General features: G+C 33.1%; 1 protein-coding gene across 1 annotated transcript in view; it reads right to left on the minus strand.

The window, feature by feature from the left end:
- Positions 1-547: 547 nt before the first annotated feature.
- Positions 548-17,698, minus strand: part of Dbx (homeobox protein Dbx) — a 28,718-nt gene continuing 11,567 nt past the window's right edge. The window contains exons 2-5 of the mRNA XM_089713438.1: positions 12,840-12,959; positions 10,992-11,063; positions 10,370-10,515; positions 548-961 (exon numbers count right to left, since the gene is read on the minus strand). Coding sequence (XP_089569564.1) covers positions 611-961; positions 10,370-10,515; positions 10,992-11,063; positions 12,840-12,959 — 689 coding nt within the window. The 3' untranslated portion in view covers positions 548-610. The remainder of the gene's footprint in view (positions 962-10,369; positions 10,516-10,991; positions 11,064-12,839; positions 12,960-17,698) is intronic.

Genomic DNA, 17,698 nt, shown 5'->3' on the forward strand with positions numbered 1-17,698 from the left:
AGTGTTGTCATAATATGAAAATAATTAAAACCTTTTTCGATGATATTAAAATTTCTGAATAAAAATGTAAGGTAGAACTCAAATTATCCAATAACTTACCCAACCAGGAAGTTTTATAATTAGCAAGTCGTTTTTTGTGCTAAGTATTATTATTATGCTTACTAATTTATTTTGAATGTACAATCGATGGAGTCCACAACTCCACGAAGCTTTGAATTTAACATTAATTCGTATGGTAACACTTAACTTTATTTATATTCAAAAACGTTAAACTAAATTATACTAGAGTGCGTTTGACGAAAGAGTTCCCCTGCCGTTATGTTGGCTTACCTGACTGTCAAAAACGAAAATATATTTTTTAATCAAAAATGACAGAGAAAATATTCTCCTTTCTAGGCAGCCGACCCCGTAAGATACGGGATAAGGCTAGGAAGAAAGGAGAATATTTTCTCTGTCATTTTTGATTAAAAAAAAATATTTTCGTTTTTGACAGTCAGGTATGCCAACATAACGGCAGGGGAACTCTTTCGTGAAACGCACTCTACACAAACGCCTTAGTTATACACAGCTTAATAAATATCTACACATGATTCTATACATAAAAAACACGTCATGTCACGTTTATTTCTTCATCTGATGCACTAGCATCTGTTTCATAATCATCGCCGTCTTCCATGTTCTGATAGTTCTCGCGCGCGAACAGCCCCGCCGCCATCTTGTCGTCATATCTGTAACTGTCACTTTGACAGTTCGAAGTTGACGCGTAGATTTTGTGTTTTAATTCGTCGTCTTCGACGGGCGAAGGTGATAGTTTCGGTTTGTCAGCTTCAGCGTCGGATAGGTCTGGGTGTGGGTTGTTTTTGTTTGGTAGTGTCTGTTCCCGGGAGCCGCCGGAAGCGAGCAGTTCCCGCTCTTTCGAGTTGCGCCATTTCATGCGGCGGTTTTGGAACCAGATTTTTACCTGTAAAAGAACATAAGATTAATTAAGATAATACAATCAAAACAATAAAGGCAGTTTTTTAGTTTTGAGAAATGTGGGTTATTTGTAGATGTAGGGTATTCATTTATCCTAAACTTATATATAAACTACTTTATGATACAGATTGCAGAAAAACATGGTCGTTTAGAACAAGTATTCTTAGGTTAATGTAACGTCAATAGAAACATTTTCATTTGATTTTGAGGTTAGATGAGATTTTACTCGACCCCTCCCCCCTAAAACACCTCACGTAATTTATGGATGCCCCCTTAGGTATATAAATAATATCTCAATAGAAAAAAAACTACATTAACTAATTTAACAAAAGCTATAACCCTTTTACAATGAACGGATGTAGCATATATTACAATTCTAGTTTCCTTATTATAACCCTTTTTACAAATCTATAACCACCCGCAATCAATTCTTTACACAGAAAACGTCACGTCATTAAAAAAAATCCCTCATTTTGTGCAAGTCGGTTAAACTTCGACATAATGACAATTGCACACAATAGATTTGGCAATGGAAATCAATTCCTCATTTTGGTAGTTTTTGCAGTTTTTTTACACAAAATCTATCAGCTACTATAATATGGCCACTATTAATGTGAAGATTGATGGTGAGGCGTGGTGCGGGCGTAAAAAAGTTATATTACAATAATGCTTTTAGAGATTTACAGATATTGGACTGGCGTTTATTGTTATTCATATGAGGTAGTGTTTTATTCTATAATAGATTTATGCAATCGAAAGCTAAGAAAAAATGGAGAAAAAGTAATTGCTAAAGTAAGTTTAAGAGTCTTTGGAATTATAGTTATCACATAATTACAATGTAGTTTATTATTCATACATTTTTAATCGGTTTATTAATTACAATAAATGAAAAACAAACGATAAATAATCCTAATGTTGTCACGACATGATTAAGAAGCCATATTTTGATGACGTAGGTATCTAAGTAGCGCTTAATTTGTCAAAAACGTGCACTTATTAAATCAACGATCACTAAATATTAAATATTACAAAAACTAAACAGGGATACATTTTTAACAATTCAATATTTCGGAAGTCCGTACGAACCAAGCTGTCAATGTCAAGACAAATTTGAAATTGCGATGACAAATCGCGCTCTCTGATTGGCTGGAACGAATCGGTTGGAGCGTAGCGCGCGAAAACGATTTGTCAAATTCTTTTTTTTTAATTGTCAAACGTCAAAAGTTTCGCGCCACTTTTGTTGGTGAATCCATAATTGGTACGTTAAAAATTGATTGTTCGATTGTGAGAACTGAGAAGTTATCGTCGATCTATCAATTATGATATTATGATTTATGCGTGTAAGATGGTTCAATTAGCGATTGTATTTTGTGCAAAACGGTATCTTTGCACAATGTTTAAATGCTGACGTTTTAAAGAATATGAAAAAAGGACTTTGTATGTCATGTTATTACTTATAATAATTTTTTAAGAAGGTTTTTATTTCATGAAAAATAATCTATTACCAACAATATATTTTATAATTTGTAGGTAAAATTAATACTTATATAATTGTAATAAATATATATATGTATATGTAATTAGTGCGTAAGGCTGAACTTCACGCGATCCTTTATGATAATTGATAAGCCTTAGTAGGTACCTATCTATACTATCTACTTATACTAATATTTTATATTATAAAGAGGAAAGGTTTGTATGGTTTTCACGCATAAACTACTGGACCGATTTTGATGGGCACAGACAATCTTAAGACCCTGAAAAAGAACATAGGCTACCTTTTATTGCGAAATATGTACCACGGGCGAAGCCGGGGCGGACCGCTAGTAATACATATATAATTAAGCTATCCTTTCGTAACAGATATGAATTATTAAGAACAAACAATTCTGTAATCTGTAATCTCTGCGTTAAACCGTTGATGTCACGCGACTTTGACTTAGCTGTTATAATGAAGTAGGTAGCCACATACACATACACAAAAAAATCAATCACAAATAATATTTATAATCTGTACACTAATATAATCTGTGCAAGACTGCTGACGTCACGGGACCCTCGTCTTGGCGATCGCGAGCGCGTCACCGACAATCTGCCGCCAACAGCTGACGCCGGCCCTTTGGCATGCTAGTGATGTGATTATATCACCGAGTAATAGAGTCGATAAAATTTGACGTAGAAAATAGTTTGAATGCTGCATTAAACTACTACATTACTACATCACTACTAAGTGATAAGGCCGTCAAATACACTAAATTGCTTTTTGCGAGTTGTATTAAAGAGTAAAATAAACAAATAAACTTAATGATCATTAGATTATTAGATTATGATCTCATATATTTACCATGCCATGAAATGTATCTATAATCAAGTTAAATGTCTTATGAAATGGGTTTTAAGATATAAATTATAAATATATTTCATTTTCAATGAATGTCGAAGTAAGGAATTACATTAAGTTTATCAATGCATATTTTTAATAGACTGACATCTTAACGATTGATAACAAAGTGCCAAATTAATTAAGTTAGAAACTAAATAAATCATCCATTGTTATCACAACGTATTATCGATAAATAAATCATCGAAAACACCACAGCGCATCACTACACGCTAACAGGGGTGACACCGACCAAGAATTAATTACTTTTTGACATATTCACTTTTATTACAATTTATATGAAATAAATATGGCGCGCGACGCGACGGATTGTTAGAATGGGGGATAAATCGGTGTGCGATTAGCATAAATGTTGCAACTATTTAATTCATAAATAATTATAATACAATTGCGATTAGATGTAGTTATCTATCAGCGTTGATTATACCGAGGACACCCAATTTTTTTTGTATAATCGTCTCAGTGCCCACGATAAAGTCTTGCCTAGTGTGGGTAATAAGCCAAATGTTTGTAAAACGTGCAACATAAATACAAATGTAACTGTGTAAAACAGATGGTTTTTAAATAAATATATTTTCCATTTTCATTTTTCAGTTTTTTTGAATTGAGTTTCTAAAGTTTCATATAAATAGGTCAAGTTATTTCTATTAATTAAATACACTATAGACTCACTATAGGTCACTACGACCTTTGTTTAACCGAATTTATGTAGTAGTAACAAATCGTGAGGGCAAAAACATTTTGTATCTGTTTTTCGGATCAAGTTTTTTTAGAGGATACTTTCTTTTCGTCATAGGCAATCTTTATTGGACCAAAGTTTTTTGCAATAAGTCAAGACTTAGATTCATTTTTCCTTTACTTTTTAACATCAACGTCATACACACAACTGACAATTTTTAATGATTTTTCTTACCGTATACTAAACTATAGAAACACTAGATCGATAAAATTGACTGGCCGGTTGGCTTGGTTGGTAGTGACCCTGCCTTCCAAGCCAGGGGTCGTGGGTTCGATTCCCACCCAGGGCAAATAGTTGTGTGATGAACATATATGTTTGCTCTGATTGTGTCTGGGTATTAATTATCTATTTAAGTGTTTATTTTAAAATCATATGTAGATATGTTTATCAGCCATCTGGTTTCCATAACACAATCGAAAGCTTATAGTATGGGATCAGATCGTGCCGTGTGTGAAAATTGTCCTGAAATATTTATTTATTAAAATTATGAATAAGTACACCGCGTTTTATTTCATTCACGTCCACTTTTCACTTTGCTTTTGCTTATATCAGAAGATGAGAAATAAATGAGCCCTTTATGTAAAACTAGCTTACCGCCCGCGGCTTCGCCCGCTTTATCTAAAACCTAATAAATCATATACTAAAACCTTCCTCTTGAATCTCTCTATCTTTAAAAAAAAACCGCATCAAAATCCGTTGCGTAGTTTTAAAGATTTAATCATACAAAGGGACATAGGGAAATAGGGACAGAGAAAGCGACTTTGTTTTATACTATGTAGTGACAAGAAACCCATTTGCAACATTATTTAGCCAAAGATTTAAATAAAAAGAGTTTTATGGTACCGGTTTATGTTTAATCTGAGCCTGTGGTCATCTTTATTTAAGGGCCGATTTTTCAATGCTTGGATAAAACTTATCCGTCCAAGTATTACACGATAATATTAAAATGTCACGTAAACTGTCAAATACGGGCAATTAGAATACGTTTTTAAAATGGTAGTTTTATACATTATTCGAAGAATAAGTTTTAACCAAGGATTGAAAAATCAGCCCTAAATAAAACAAATATTTAAACATTATGCACAATAGAGTGAATAATTACAATAACAAATGTCCAACACTTACTACAATTAGCAAAACATGTCGCTAATGCACTAATAATTTTATTATTACCATTAATTTGCAATTACCAAAACACAGAACTATATCTCAATGAATCTGATTCAGCGTTCCCAAATTTGAAATATTCATATTCCGAATGAATATTCAAACGGCCGACGGTTTACATTCACGGCGTTCCAATTTCGAATATTTGCATTTATTTATTTTTTCGTCGAAACTTTTGGCGCGCTGATTGACGTGCGGCCATGTTTGTTTATATACGGGAATTTTGTTAGCATAACCAAATTGTTCGATTAGAATAATTTTGTTTACTTGTAACCCTTTTTCTTTTATTTTGATACGAATACAATAAAGTATTGCGGTATGCCAATGTCACAATGCAAATTGTAGTTTATTTTACAATGAGCAAATAAAAATAATATTTTTAAGTTGTATCAATATTTGTCAAATTGAGAAAGAATTGACTTCGTAATGTATTTAGATACGCAAGTGTGTGAAAGAATTACCTAGAGAAGAATATATTTTGATCATGAAATTCGGATAATATGGTTAGAATAAAGATTGGTACTGTAGGTATTTATTAAGTACATGGACTTTTATTGGGGAAATTACTAAAGAGTTTTAAACTAAAACCATGATGTACTTGTGAAGAATAAATTATTATAATCACTATTAGGAGGCATTTACACAAAATTATTTTAGTTTGAAGATATATTCAATTCATAATAATTGACAGAACTACCAATCGATAAAACATACACATTCCTTCATATTGAAGTCGGTTATTTACCCCTTTGGAATTTAACAATTCGGCTCCCTATTTCATGAAACTGACAAGCCTTGATAATATCATTTTAAGAAAGCATCGATGTAAACCATACCGCAGTTCGCAGTTAACCTATAAATATAAAAATTCTAATGCCAAACGGTTTCAAAAAGATAAAAGTATTTCCACCAATCACAGCCCGCGTTCATTTTTATCCGATACAAATCGACCAATCGCTGATACTTTAAGACGCAATACGAACTTGTAGCCATCCCTTTCTAACTCATGTGAAATGGATATAGCTAAGCTCCTCGAGTCGTTATATGAAATATATTTTTGTTCGCGCCATTTCTTTTCATTCTTGTTTTATTATATCGAAACAATTGAATGTCTTGTTATTTTCGCGACGTTTTCAATTGCTTGGGTGGTTGTTTACGATATTTCCAAGAATTGACAACATTTCAAAATTTTAAGCTACTTATTTTTTTATTTTAATGAAAACTAGATCAAAAATTATGATACACGTATTTTTTGCTTTTTCTAAATATGGAAGTTTTCATTCATCTTTTTGAGTTTTAAAATCATCTCATTCTAAAATGTCGTAAGCGCCAAATGACGTCATACATACGGAGGAATACATTTTTTCCTTTGCCACATATCTAGTTTAAATTAAAAAAAAAATCTTGGCAGTTGACATTTTGGCACATTTGTCACTTTGATTTGTCAAGCTTTGTAAATATTGTTATTTATTATTTGCTGATCCAAATTTTAAACAAAAGAAACTTATTCACAAGTACTGATGATGATGACTTTATGCAGGATTTGTTATGGGGTACTGATCATTTCTGTGAAACAAATATACTATCCCAAAAACGTTGGAAAGTGTTAAATAAATACAACTTTTAGTAAGTAAACAAAGTCTTTTATTTCAAGAAAATTATGAACATATAGGCACTATTTTTATAATATAAATGAATTGGTCCAACTCCAATCAAACAAACATCACGCTAATGAGATTAAATTAGAAAACTAAAACACAATAACACGATTTAAAAGTTTGTTTACATGAATAATTCACAAAAATGACATTAATATGAAATTTGACACATGCCATACCCTGTAAATGTCAGTGATAGTTTTTTTTTTTAGCTTTTTTTAAATTAGGCTAAGGCGTATTTTTATTCCTCCGTATGTATGACGTCATCATCACATTTATCGTTTTTATTTAATTTCTCTTAAAATATGCGATTAAAAAATGAAATAATTTTTTTTCTGTAATCGCAAGAGCAAAATAAAGAAACGGTTTTTTTCTTTCATGGCCTTATAAAAAATGAAATGTTGTCAATTGCGATTATGTTAATAATGCGACGTTGTTCGTCTTTTTATACGGCTACGAATATTTCGTAGACGTTGTAGAGGCTCTACGTAAATTGTTCATAATTATTCGTAGACGTTGTAGAGGCAATACGTAGCATTATGATGCTAGCATTAGTTTTATGACTGTAAATATACTAACTGAAAAGGAACTGCAATATCTAAACCTATTTAATTTGTTTTCTTTTAACTTAATTAAAAATACTTTCAATTTCAATGTTCCTTATGTGTCAAGGTATCTAACAATGCACAGCATCATACAATTTTTCGAACCTTCGTTTATTTCGATAATTCATATTATCTACAAATTAAAAAAGTGCCAGTACAAATAAAGGTACGTTCCGATCTAAATCGTAAAATCTTGATAAACAACATCTTATAATTGTTAATTACCAAAAATGTTGATAATTCTTTAAATATTCCTCTAATGTACTAATACCACTAACTTCAGCTTTTTTGCATTTACCTAATTCGAATAATCACACATTTTTTAATCACTTCCCGCCTAAAACTTTTCATCAAAGCATAGATAATAAATCCAAGACCATCAACAATAGAGCGAAGACAATATTGTCTTTGGAATATGTTATCTGTCCCCCATGCCCGTAATTCGATAAACGCTCTCAATTAGATCTCCCCTAGAGATATTAATTTCCCGCCCTTTTGGTTATAATATGTTTTTAATGTTAAAAGTAATAATTTTGAAAATACGGATTTTTTTTTCTCTTTGATTTTTAATTTTTATGTAATTTGTAACGTTTGAGATTAATGGATTTATGAAACTAACTTTTACTATATCACCAATATATAGTTATAACTAGCGGTCCGCCCCGGCTTCGCCCGTGGTACATGTTTACGTTTTCTTTACATAAGAACCATCCTCGTACATCAAGGAATATAATAAAAAAAGAATTATCGAAATCGGTTCAGCCGTTCTCGAGTTATGCGCTTACCAACACATTTTGCGATTCATTTTTATATATAAGATTAGGTAATTCTAAAAATTATAACATATTATGTTAAATCGAAAGAGTTTAAGTACCTATTGCAATGTCTAAAACAATTAATTATGATAAATAAACTCAAGTAAGCTATTATTAAAAACTATATATCTATAATATGTATGTTTATCAGCCATCTGGTTTCCATAACACAAGCGAAAGCTTAGTATGGGATCAGATCTTACCGTGTGTGAAAATTGTCTTGAAATATTTATTTATTGTTTGATAAAAATTCCAGTACGCATAATGTTTCGTTTATTACCTACCTATATGAAATTACTAGATTTCCGCCCGCGGCTTCGCCCGCGTTTTCAAAGGAAAACCCGCATAGTTCCCGTTCCCGTGGGATTTCCGGGATAAAACCTATCCTATGTGTTAATCCAAGTTACCCTCTATATGTGTGCTAAATTTCATTGTAATCGGTTCAGTAGTTTTTACGTGAAAGAGTAACAAACATCCATACATCCATACATCCTTACAAACCTTCGCCTTTATAATGTATATTAGATACATAATATTTAATTGCACAGATAATAATTCTTCAAATTGCAACTTACGCAACATACGTCATAACAGATAGCACCCTCACATATCTCTCAAACCAAAGAAATGTTGCCATCAAAAAAATTCAAACGCCAAAAATAAGCGAAAATAATCTCCGTAACAGCAACTTAGGGGAACACAGGGTGTTACAAAAAATTGCTACCCTCCAGCAATAGGAGGGGTCTGTCATCCGCAGACGGGGGTATGTTGCCGCCCCTGTAACAGGCTTAAACAATTACTTGATGCTAACTCGATATTTGCATTTCGAGTGATATTCGGGTTAGATTAAGGACCTTTTTGTTGGATACCTTCGCCTCTTGCGGGCGGTTTTAAAAAGTTAAAACGTCAATGTCGAGCGGGAAGCGGGACGTCATTGGGTAATTATTTTTGGCGGATTATTTTAATGGTATTGTGTTCTTTTTTTTAAAAAGGATTACGTAATTAAATTATTGACTCTATTCGGTTATGATCAAAACATTGAATTATCGTGGATAAGATAACTATTATTAGCTACGAAAATCACCTAAGAATAGGAAAACAAATTAATTTTCATAGGTATCGTAGGTATCTAATTTTAATGTAGTATGTAGAGACTAGAGGGGTATGCAGTAGGCACCTTCATAGATTCGGGTTATTAAAATACATGTTAATAGTTAGTATCCACAATACTTGACAGTATGTTAAAAGCCGCATGATTATTATTAGGGCAATAAATAAATATCCACATATGCATATACATAGTAAAAAAAGGTACGTGTGGCACTCGGAGACTGCCGCGGTAAAGCTATTGCATGCTATGCCTTCAAGCCACACCTCCGCGCCCGTCGGAGTGGGGAGCGTGAGGTTTTTTTCGTTACGGAATTTCTGGATTCGGTCCCCGCGCTCAAGGCTCGCGATAGAAGCTATGCAATAGCTTAAAATATACAATTATAAATCAAATTACCATCATACTAAAGCAACAGCTTACATATTCCTCGTAAACTTAATAACTACGGAACAGATTATAATGTTAATATGACTTTCGTCAAAAAGAATAACACCTACATAAAATACATCTGAATCGAACTATCATAATTAAAATAACAACCACATATGATGTAGGTAGTAGGTACCTACCTATTATAGAAGTTTTTTTAGTACGTGTTATTTTCGCAACGTTTTCAAAACTACCTATATATTATTGTATAGTATACTAAAAAACTACTGAACAGATTATAATGTCAACGTGGTTTTAACAAAAAGAGTTACGTCTTAAGACGGCTACTCACCTAACTGCAGCAGGGGCAATATTGGAATTGGCCCTTTAATTGTGATGTGTATTGTCAAGTAGGGGCAATTAGAGAACAGCTGAAATTGCTCCGACCAACCGAGATTGTTCCAATATTGCCCCTTTGGCAGGTACGTGAGTAGCCGGCCTTATTTGTTAAGTTTTGTAATATAAAACATACCTGACTATCCTTCAAGCCCAACTTTTCAGCCAGTTTCTTCCTGTCCGGTTTGGAAATATATTTTTGCACTTGAAACCTCTTTTCTAAGCCTTTTCTTTGAAGATCAGAGAACACCGCTCGCCGCATCATACCACGCCGTGGTTTACCTGTACATGAATATAATAATTAGTTTAAAATATCATAATAGTAAAAGTGGGTTTGTCTTTACTTCACGACACACGATTTTATGCTTTTAGGGAATTTCCAGCTTGGGCTGCTCATATATTATAATTTATAACAGTGCTCCGCTCCTGTTGGTCTTAGCGTGATGATATAATATAGCCTCTTCCTCGATGAATGGACTATCTAACACCAAAATAATTTTTCAAATCGGACCAGTAGTTCCTGAGATTAGCGCGGTCAAACAAACAAACAAACTAACTCTTCAGCTTTATAATATTAAGTATAGAGATATAGATAGATAGATTTAAAGAATATTCAGTAAAGTTCAAATTACGGAATTACCAGCACTATGACTTAGTATTGTTTCATTTTAGCTGGATTGTTATGCATTTAGTAGCTTTCTTCTGCAAATAAATAAACTTCTATAGCTAATAAATAACTATTTTTATTTGATTATTACCTCTGGAACTGTGAGCCCATGGGAATCCACCTGGGAGAGGGAACACCTGGGTATGAGCTTGAGAAGGCCTTACTGAAACAATAACATTATATGAATAAATATAGTTAAAAAAACACGCTTAAACTCATGAAATTATTGTATTGTCACCGATCCTCGATAAGTGTACAAAGTTTGAATTAAATCTGTCCGTATAAAGTGAGTCAAAATCGTTTCTAAACAAGCCGGTTACATAGTGTTAAAAATATGTATATTGGAGGGTAGTTACATATTAGAGGTAAGATGAGAGTCGATCTATAGATAACTCAATTTTAAACCTAAATATATATATGTGTCATTAGATTTTTTTTAGAGACAATAATTGGAATTATTTTCGTTCATAAATTTACAACCGATTCGGAAAACTTTATAGATGGACGAATAAACCCTGAAATTGCTTACTTCAAATCATTAATTTGATATAATTCAGTTTACTTCTATTATACACACTCTTCTTCTTCTTCTCTTAATTATATACACACTCAATTCAACTCATTTCTGTAGGCAAATTATTTTCAAGTGACATTTGACACATGAAGGTCATTGACGTTTCTATTCTTGGATGTGGGTTACTAAAATTTATAGTACCTAGTACGTCACAATAAATTCAGCATTTTATAATATAACTAGTGGTCCGCCCCGGCTTCGCCCGTGGTACCTACATGTTTAAACTATCCTATCTCTCAAGTTGGATCGAACTGCACATGCAGTGCGAATTTTATTAAGATCGGTTTAGTGGTTTAGGAGTCCATTGAGGACAAACATTGTGACACGAGATTTATATATATTAAGATTAAAATCGGGTCTTAACTTCTAAAGGAGTCGGTTACAAACATTCTGCAGGTGAAGCTAACAAAAGTTTGTTAAAATATAATTCATATTATGATTGAAATAACCATGGCTGGTTGTTGCGATCATAATATGAATTTGCCAGACAGTTCAATTCACGGCGTAAACTGTCTGGAAATAAGATGTCATAATGGAAAGAAAGAAAGAAAGAAAATACATTTATTTGTACCGTTCATATTAATACAGATTTTTATAACAATTAAATACTTAAAATAACAGATAAACAGTACAAAATGGATATATCTTATCTTATCTTATATATAAAATTCTCGTGTCACAATGTTAGTCTGCATACTCCTCCGAAACGGGTGGACCGATTCTCATGAAATTTTCTGTGCATATCGGGTAAGTCTGAGAATCGGCCAACATCTATTTTTCATATGTACCACGGGCGAAGCCGGGGCGGACCGCTAGTCTTATATATAAAATTCTCGTGTCACAATGTTAGTCTGCATACTCCTCCGAAATGGGTGGACCGATTCTCATGAAATTTTCTGTGCATATCGGGTAAGTCTGAGAATCGGCCAACATCTATTTTTCATATGTTACACGGGCGAAGCCGGGGCGGGCCGCTAGTATATCTATATATCTGACCGGTTGGCTTGGTTGGTAGTTACCCTGCCTTCCAAGCCAGAGGTCGTGGGTTCGATTCCCACCCGGGGCAAATATTTGTGTGATGAACATAGATGTTTGCTCTGTGTCTGGGTGTTGATTATCTATATAAGTATTTATTTAAAATTATATATGTATGTTTATCAGCCATCTGGTTACCATAACAGAAGCGAAAGCTTTGTATGGGATCAGATCGTGCCGTGTGTGAAAATTGTCCTGAAATATTGATTTATCTACTCAGTGCTTTGAGATACTAAGGACATTTACGCAACTTAGATTCTTCACTGATTTTCTAATAATACAGCCCCTGCCTCCAGAGGAAACTAATAAATCGTAAATAGGGTAACATACCTAAATACGGGTGATGACAGTGCGCCAGTAAATGCTGCAAATGCTGATGCTGGACTGGAATCGGTCTACTCGCGATTGGCTTTGCTATCGGCCACGGGTTGATCATTGGTTGTCGGTAATCTGTAACAAAGATAGAATAAATATGTGGTATGTCGGTAGTCTGTAATCTTATATATAAAATTCTCGTGTCACAATGTTAGTCTGCATACACCTCCGAAACGGGTGGACCGATTCTCATGAAATTTTCTGTGCATATCGGGTAAGTCTGGAGAATCGGCCAACATCTATTTTTCATATGTACCACGGGCGAAGCCGGGGCGGACCGCTAGTAAAGATATATTATTGACTTCATAAATAAGCGGTATAATACTTTAAACGGAGTATAAGAAACAAATAGGAGAAACATTATACCAACACAAACTTTTTTTTAATTAATTTACAGTCGGTTTTTAAATTAGATTTGATTAAGGTTTGATATAGCTTATTTCACATACAATAAACTATTTAATAAGGCAGTATGGAGACGTTATTAATATCATATACTAAATCCAGAAACTGACTGTGAGACTGCCTTCCAAACTATGTACCTACTGTAGCAATGTAAAAATATGTAGATAGATTCCAATGCAAAAACACACACATAGGTAAGTAAGTAGTTTTAGCAGTGTGTGTGTGATCATCTCGATGAAGTTTCATAGCAAACTTCACAACGCTTATAATTGTACTATCTTTTTGGTTGCATAGTTTAAACCAAGTACATAATTGTTATTGACTACATTTGTTTAAAGATATAACAAAAAATATTAAAAATGTCGTTATACTATAACTTGGCCAGGCAAAATACCTTATTAATAAAAACTATAATAATCTACTGTTGAAAAGATTAAGAATCTATACCTAGATATTATTTTAACCCTAGAACCGTACCCTGGGGTACAAATGAAAAAAATGAAAGAAAATCTTCTATATCTTTTTTTCTAAATAACGGTTTCTTTTGCGCGTTCGTGTATTTGTCGGGGACGAAGAGACACGTAGATACCGTATTCGGGCAGTGATCAAACTATTGAGAAGACGTCGTACGTACCTGTCAGGGTACACCAGTACCCCTGGGTACTACGAACGTAAGTATTTCAAGGTGCATTTATTTTTGTTTTTCGCTCTTTGGTCCTTTATTTTATATTTATTATTGATAAATTTGATGTACAATTATAATTTTACTTTACATACATGTTATATACTGTATACTGTTATTGTGAAATAGTGTAGAAATTTTTATTTTCAACAAATTTATAATTTGCTGCATGATTTGTATAGCTGAGTTATACATTTTCTTTTATAGATGGCAAATGATGAATTCATTTTGAATTTTTTGTGGGAGGAGGAATAACAAGAAAAGCTGGTACTTTGTGAGGCACCAAAATATGAACCTGATGAAAATTTTTTAATTTTTCATTAGAAAAAACTTCACTTAAAGATCGATTTCAATACATAACTTTGCCAATGTCTCTACAAATAAGTATTGGAGATATTTTACGGCAACATTTACTAATTACAGCAGGGACCACTGCTGTTTCAGAATATGGAATGTCACTGTGAATATCCACGTCTAAAGTCCGTCAGTCACGCATACAGTTCACCAAGTGAAAATATATAATAAATTTTGTTCAACAACGTAAAGTGTGTGTAAATTGTAGAAAAAAATATAAAAATGCCATTATAAATTAAATTAATAAGACTCAAATGAATGTTAAGAAGACCTTAATAAGTCAACATTTAATAAAAGTTAATAATCTTTTTGTAATCTTGTTTTTTTCATCGGGGTACACTTGTACCCCTGGGTACCGTTAATGAAATTCAAATATGGGTACGGTTCTAGGGTTAATATGACTGAAATCTGAACGAATTCATGAAAATTAGTCATATATCGCATTTACCCGACTTCAAACAAAAACATGTTTGTATTCACCATCACGTAAATAACAACCACTTATTCCATCAATTAAATAATAATAGTTTAAAAAAAACTAAAAAACACGCTTTTTATAGAAAACCGTGTTTTTAGTTTTTTTTAAACTATTATTTTATTTATCAAATTAGTGTATTGTCATCGGTCCTCAATAAATCTACAAAGTTTGAACGAAATCTGGCCGTTTAAAGTGGGTCAAAATCGCGCCCAAAGAAGTCGGTTACAAACATACAAACATACAGGTGAAGCTAATATAAAGCGTGTAAAATCACAGACACCTCCTTATTCCCTATAAAAACATATCCAAAGATCAGTCGCATTACAAAAGCGAATGGTGAATTATTTTCGCGATTATTCAATTAAATCAAAACGTATTTAAATAAACGGTAAGACCCTAATCGTACAACCATTAAGGAATATAAGGAGTTCTCGATAGCTTGTTTGGTACAAGTTTTGAGCTGACAGCGTTAATTTAAAAGATATTTTATGAAAAGGGAAAGTAAGCTGTGAGGATGTGGTATTTTGTTGTTTTTGTATTTGTATTTTACGCGAGTATTTTACATTTTCATTTATTCATTATACTAGGTTACCGCCCGCGGCTTCGCCCGCTTGGTCTAAAACCTAATAAATTATATACTAAAACCTTCCTCTTAAATCACTCTATCTATTAAAAAAAACCGCATCAAAATCCGTTGCGTAGTTTTAAAGATTTATAAGCATACAAAGGGACATAGGGACAGAGAAAGCGACTTTGTTTTATACTATGTAGTGATAGTGATTATTAAACCGTCGTTCAATAATACAACGAATATAAGATTTATTCATTATATAGCCAGAGAAAATTAAGCCGAAAATGGACCATCTGCGGAAATAATTCGTAATTCCACTTTACTTATTTCCTCAGACTATAGGTAGTACCTATAGGTTAGAATATTTTAAAAGATATTCTTATAAAGTATCGTGTATTGTCGTTTAATTTAACATACAAAATAAACTAAACAGTTCTTGCTTGTTATCTGTTGAATCTAATATATTATATTATAAAGGCGAAAGTTTGTAAAAATGTATGGATGTATGGATGTATGGATGTTTGTTACTCTTTCACGTAAAAACTACTGAACCGATTACAATGAAATTTAGCACACATATAGAGGGTAACTTGGATTAACACATACGATAGTTTTTATCTCGGAAATCCCACGGGAACGGGAACTATGCGGGTTTTCCTTTGCAAACGCGGGCGAAGCCGCGGGCGGAAATCTAGTTTATTTATATTATGAAACTAGCTGTCTCAGCATACGTTGTTCTGCCCAGCTATTGCTCCTTTTTCGTTTCTCTCCACGATCCTTGTGTCGAGCCTTTCTCAATTTTTATGTTAAAACAACACATTTCATTTTAACACAATTCATTTTTATTAAATAGATTGTATTGTAGTTGGCAGTTACTAGTGGTGATATTTTTTTGCTTGAAGTATTACTGTCAATAGAAAGCTGAAAGCTATGCGATTTTTATACCTAAGGCTCATCATTTAACGATTCCATTAGAATAGAAAATTAAATAACAAATAGGTACTTAAAAATACACAGATACTAAATTTATTTAAGTATACATTTCCGTCTGTATCTTGTAAATTACTGAAATAAATAATGAATATTTTATATTGACTCAATCCTCATAATAATCTTAACATTTAAAAGTACCTACTAACATATTGTACCTATTTCAAAATCAGCTTCTCTTGCAGTTAATATTACATTCAAATCACTTTATTTCCCACTGGCTGTGCTTCGCGGTTTTACCCGCAGTGCTCTGCTCCTGTTGGTCTTAGCGAGATGATATATAGCCTATAGCCTTCCTCGATAAATGAGCTATCCAACACCGAAAAAATTTTTCAAATAGGACCAGCATTTCCTGAGATTAGCGCGTTCAAACAAACAAACTCTTCAGCTTTATTATATTAGTAAAAAAACAACAAATTTTCGCACATTTTAAAACCGCAATCGCTTATAACTCAGCCCGCCCGCACCCCCGCGATTTCTTACCACCCCGCTGTCAAAACCACGCCGGCTTAATATATTGTGCCTCCTTTGTAATGCCATTAATCAAAGTGTTTTGTTTTTGACTCCGTATTAATTTAAAGCTATGTGTGATCGCTACATATTGGGGAAGGGAAAATCAATGATCTTTATCTCATAACTAGCTTTCCGCCTGCGACTTCGCCGGCGTTTTCAAACAAAAACCCGCATAGTTCCCGTTCCCGTGTGATTTCCGGGCTAAAACCTAGCCTATTTTACTCGTGGATCATAGCTTTCGAATAGTGAAAGAATTTTTAAAATCGGTCCAGTAGTTTATGAGCCTATTCATTACAATCAAATAAACAAACAAACAAAGTTTTCCTCTTTATAATATTAGTGCAGACTAGCTGCGTTCCGCGGTTTCACCCGCGTAGCTCCGTTCCTGTTGGTCTTAGCGTGATGACTGATGACATATAGCCTAAAGCCTTCCTCGATAAATGGGCTATCAAACACCGAAAGAATTTTTCAAATTGGACCAGTAGTTCTTGAGATTAGCACGTTCAAACAAACTCTTCAGCTTTATAATATTAGTAGATATAGATTAGTGTATTAAAAATTTATTACGGCCATTTTACTCATTAGGTTAAGTACTTTCGATATCAGTTTAAAGTTTTTTGTTATCTGTAATAGTTACGGAATAATCGCCTGTGCACACTTAACGATTACACCCTGTATAAACTCTAGGTACTAGATTGTATAATAATCTATACTAATACATATTATAAAGCTGAAGAGTTTGTTTGTTTGAACGCGCTAATCTCGAGAACTACTGGTCCGATTTGAAAAATTCTTTCGGTGTTAGATAGCTCATTTATCGA

The sequence above is a fragment of the Colias philodice genome, chromosome 30 (assembly GCF_061535455.1).
Source record: "Colias philodice isolate Cphi_HAF_F1 chromosome 30, ilColPhil1 Martin Lab GWU primary, whole genome shotgun sequence".
Lineage (NCBI taxonomy): Eukaryota > Metazoa > Arthropoda > Insecta > Lepidoptera > Pieridae > Colias > Colias philodice.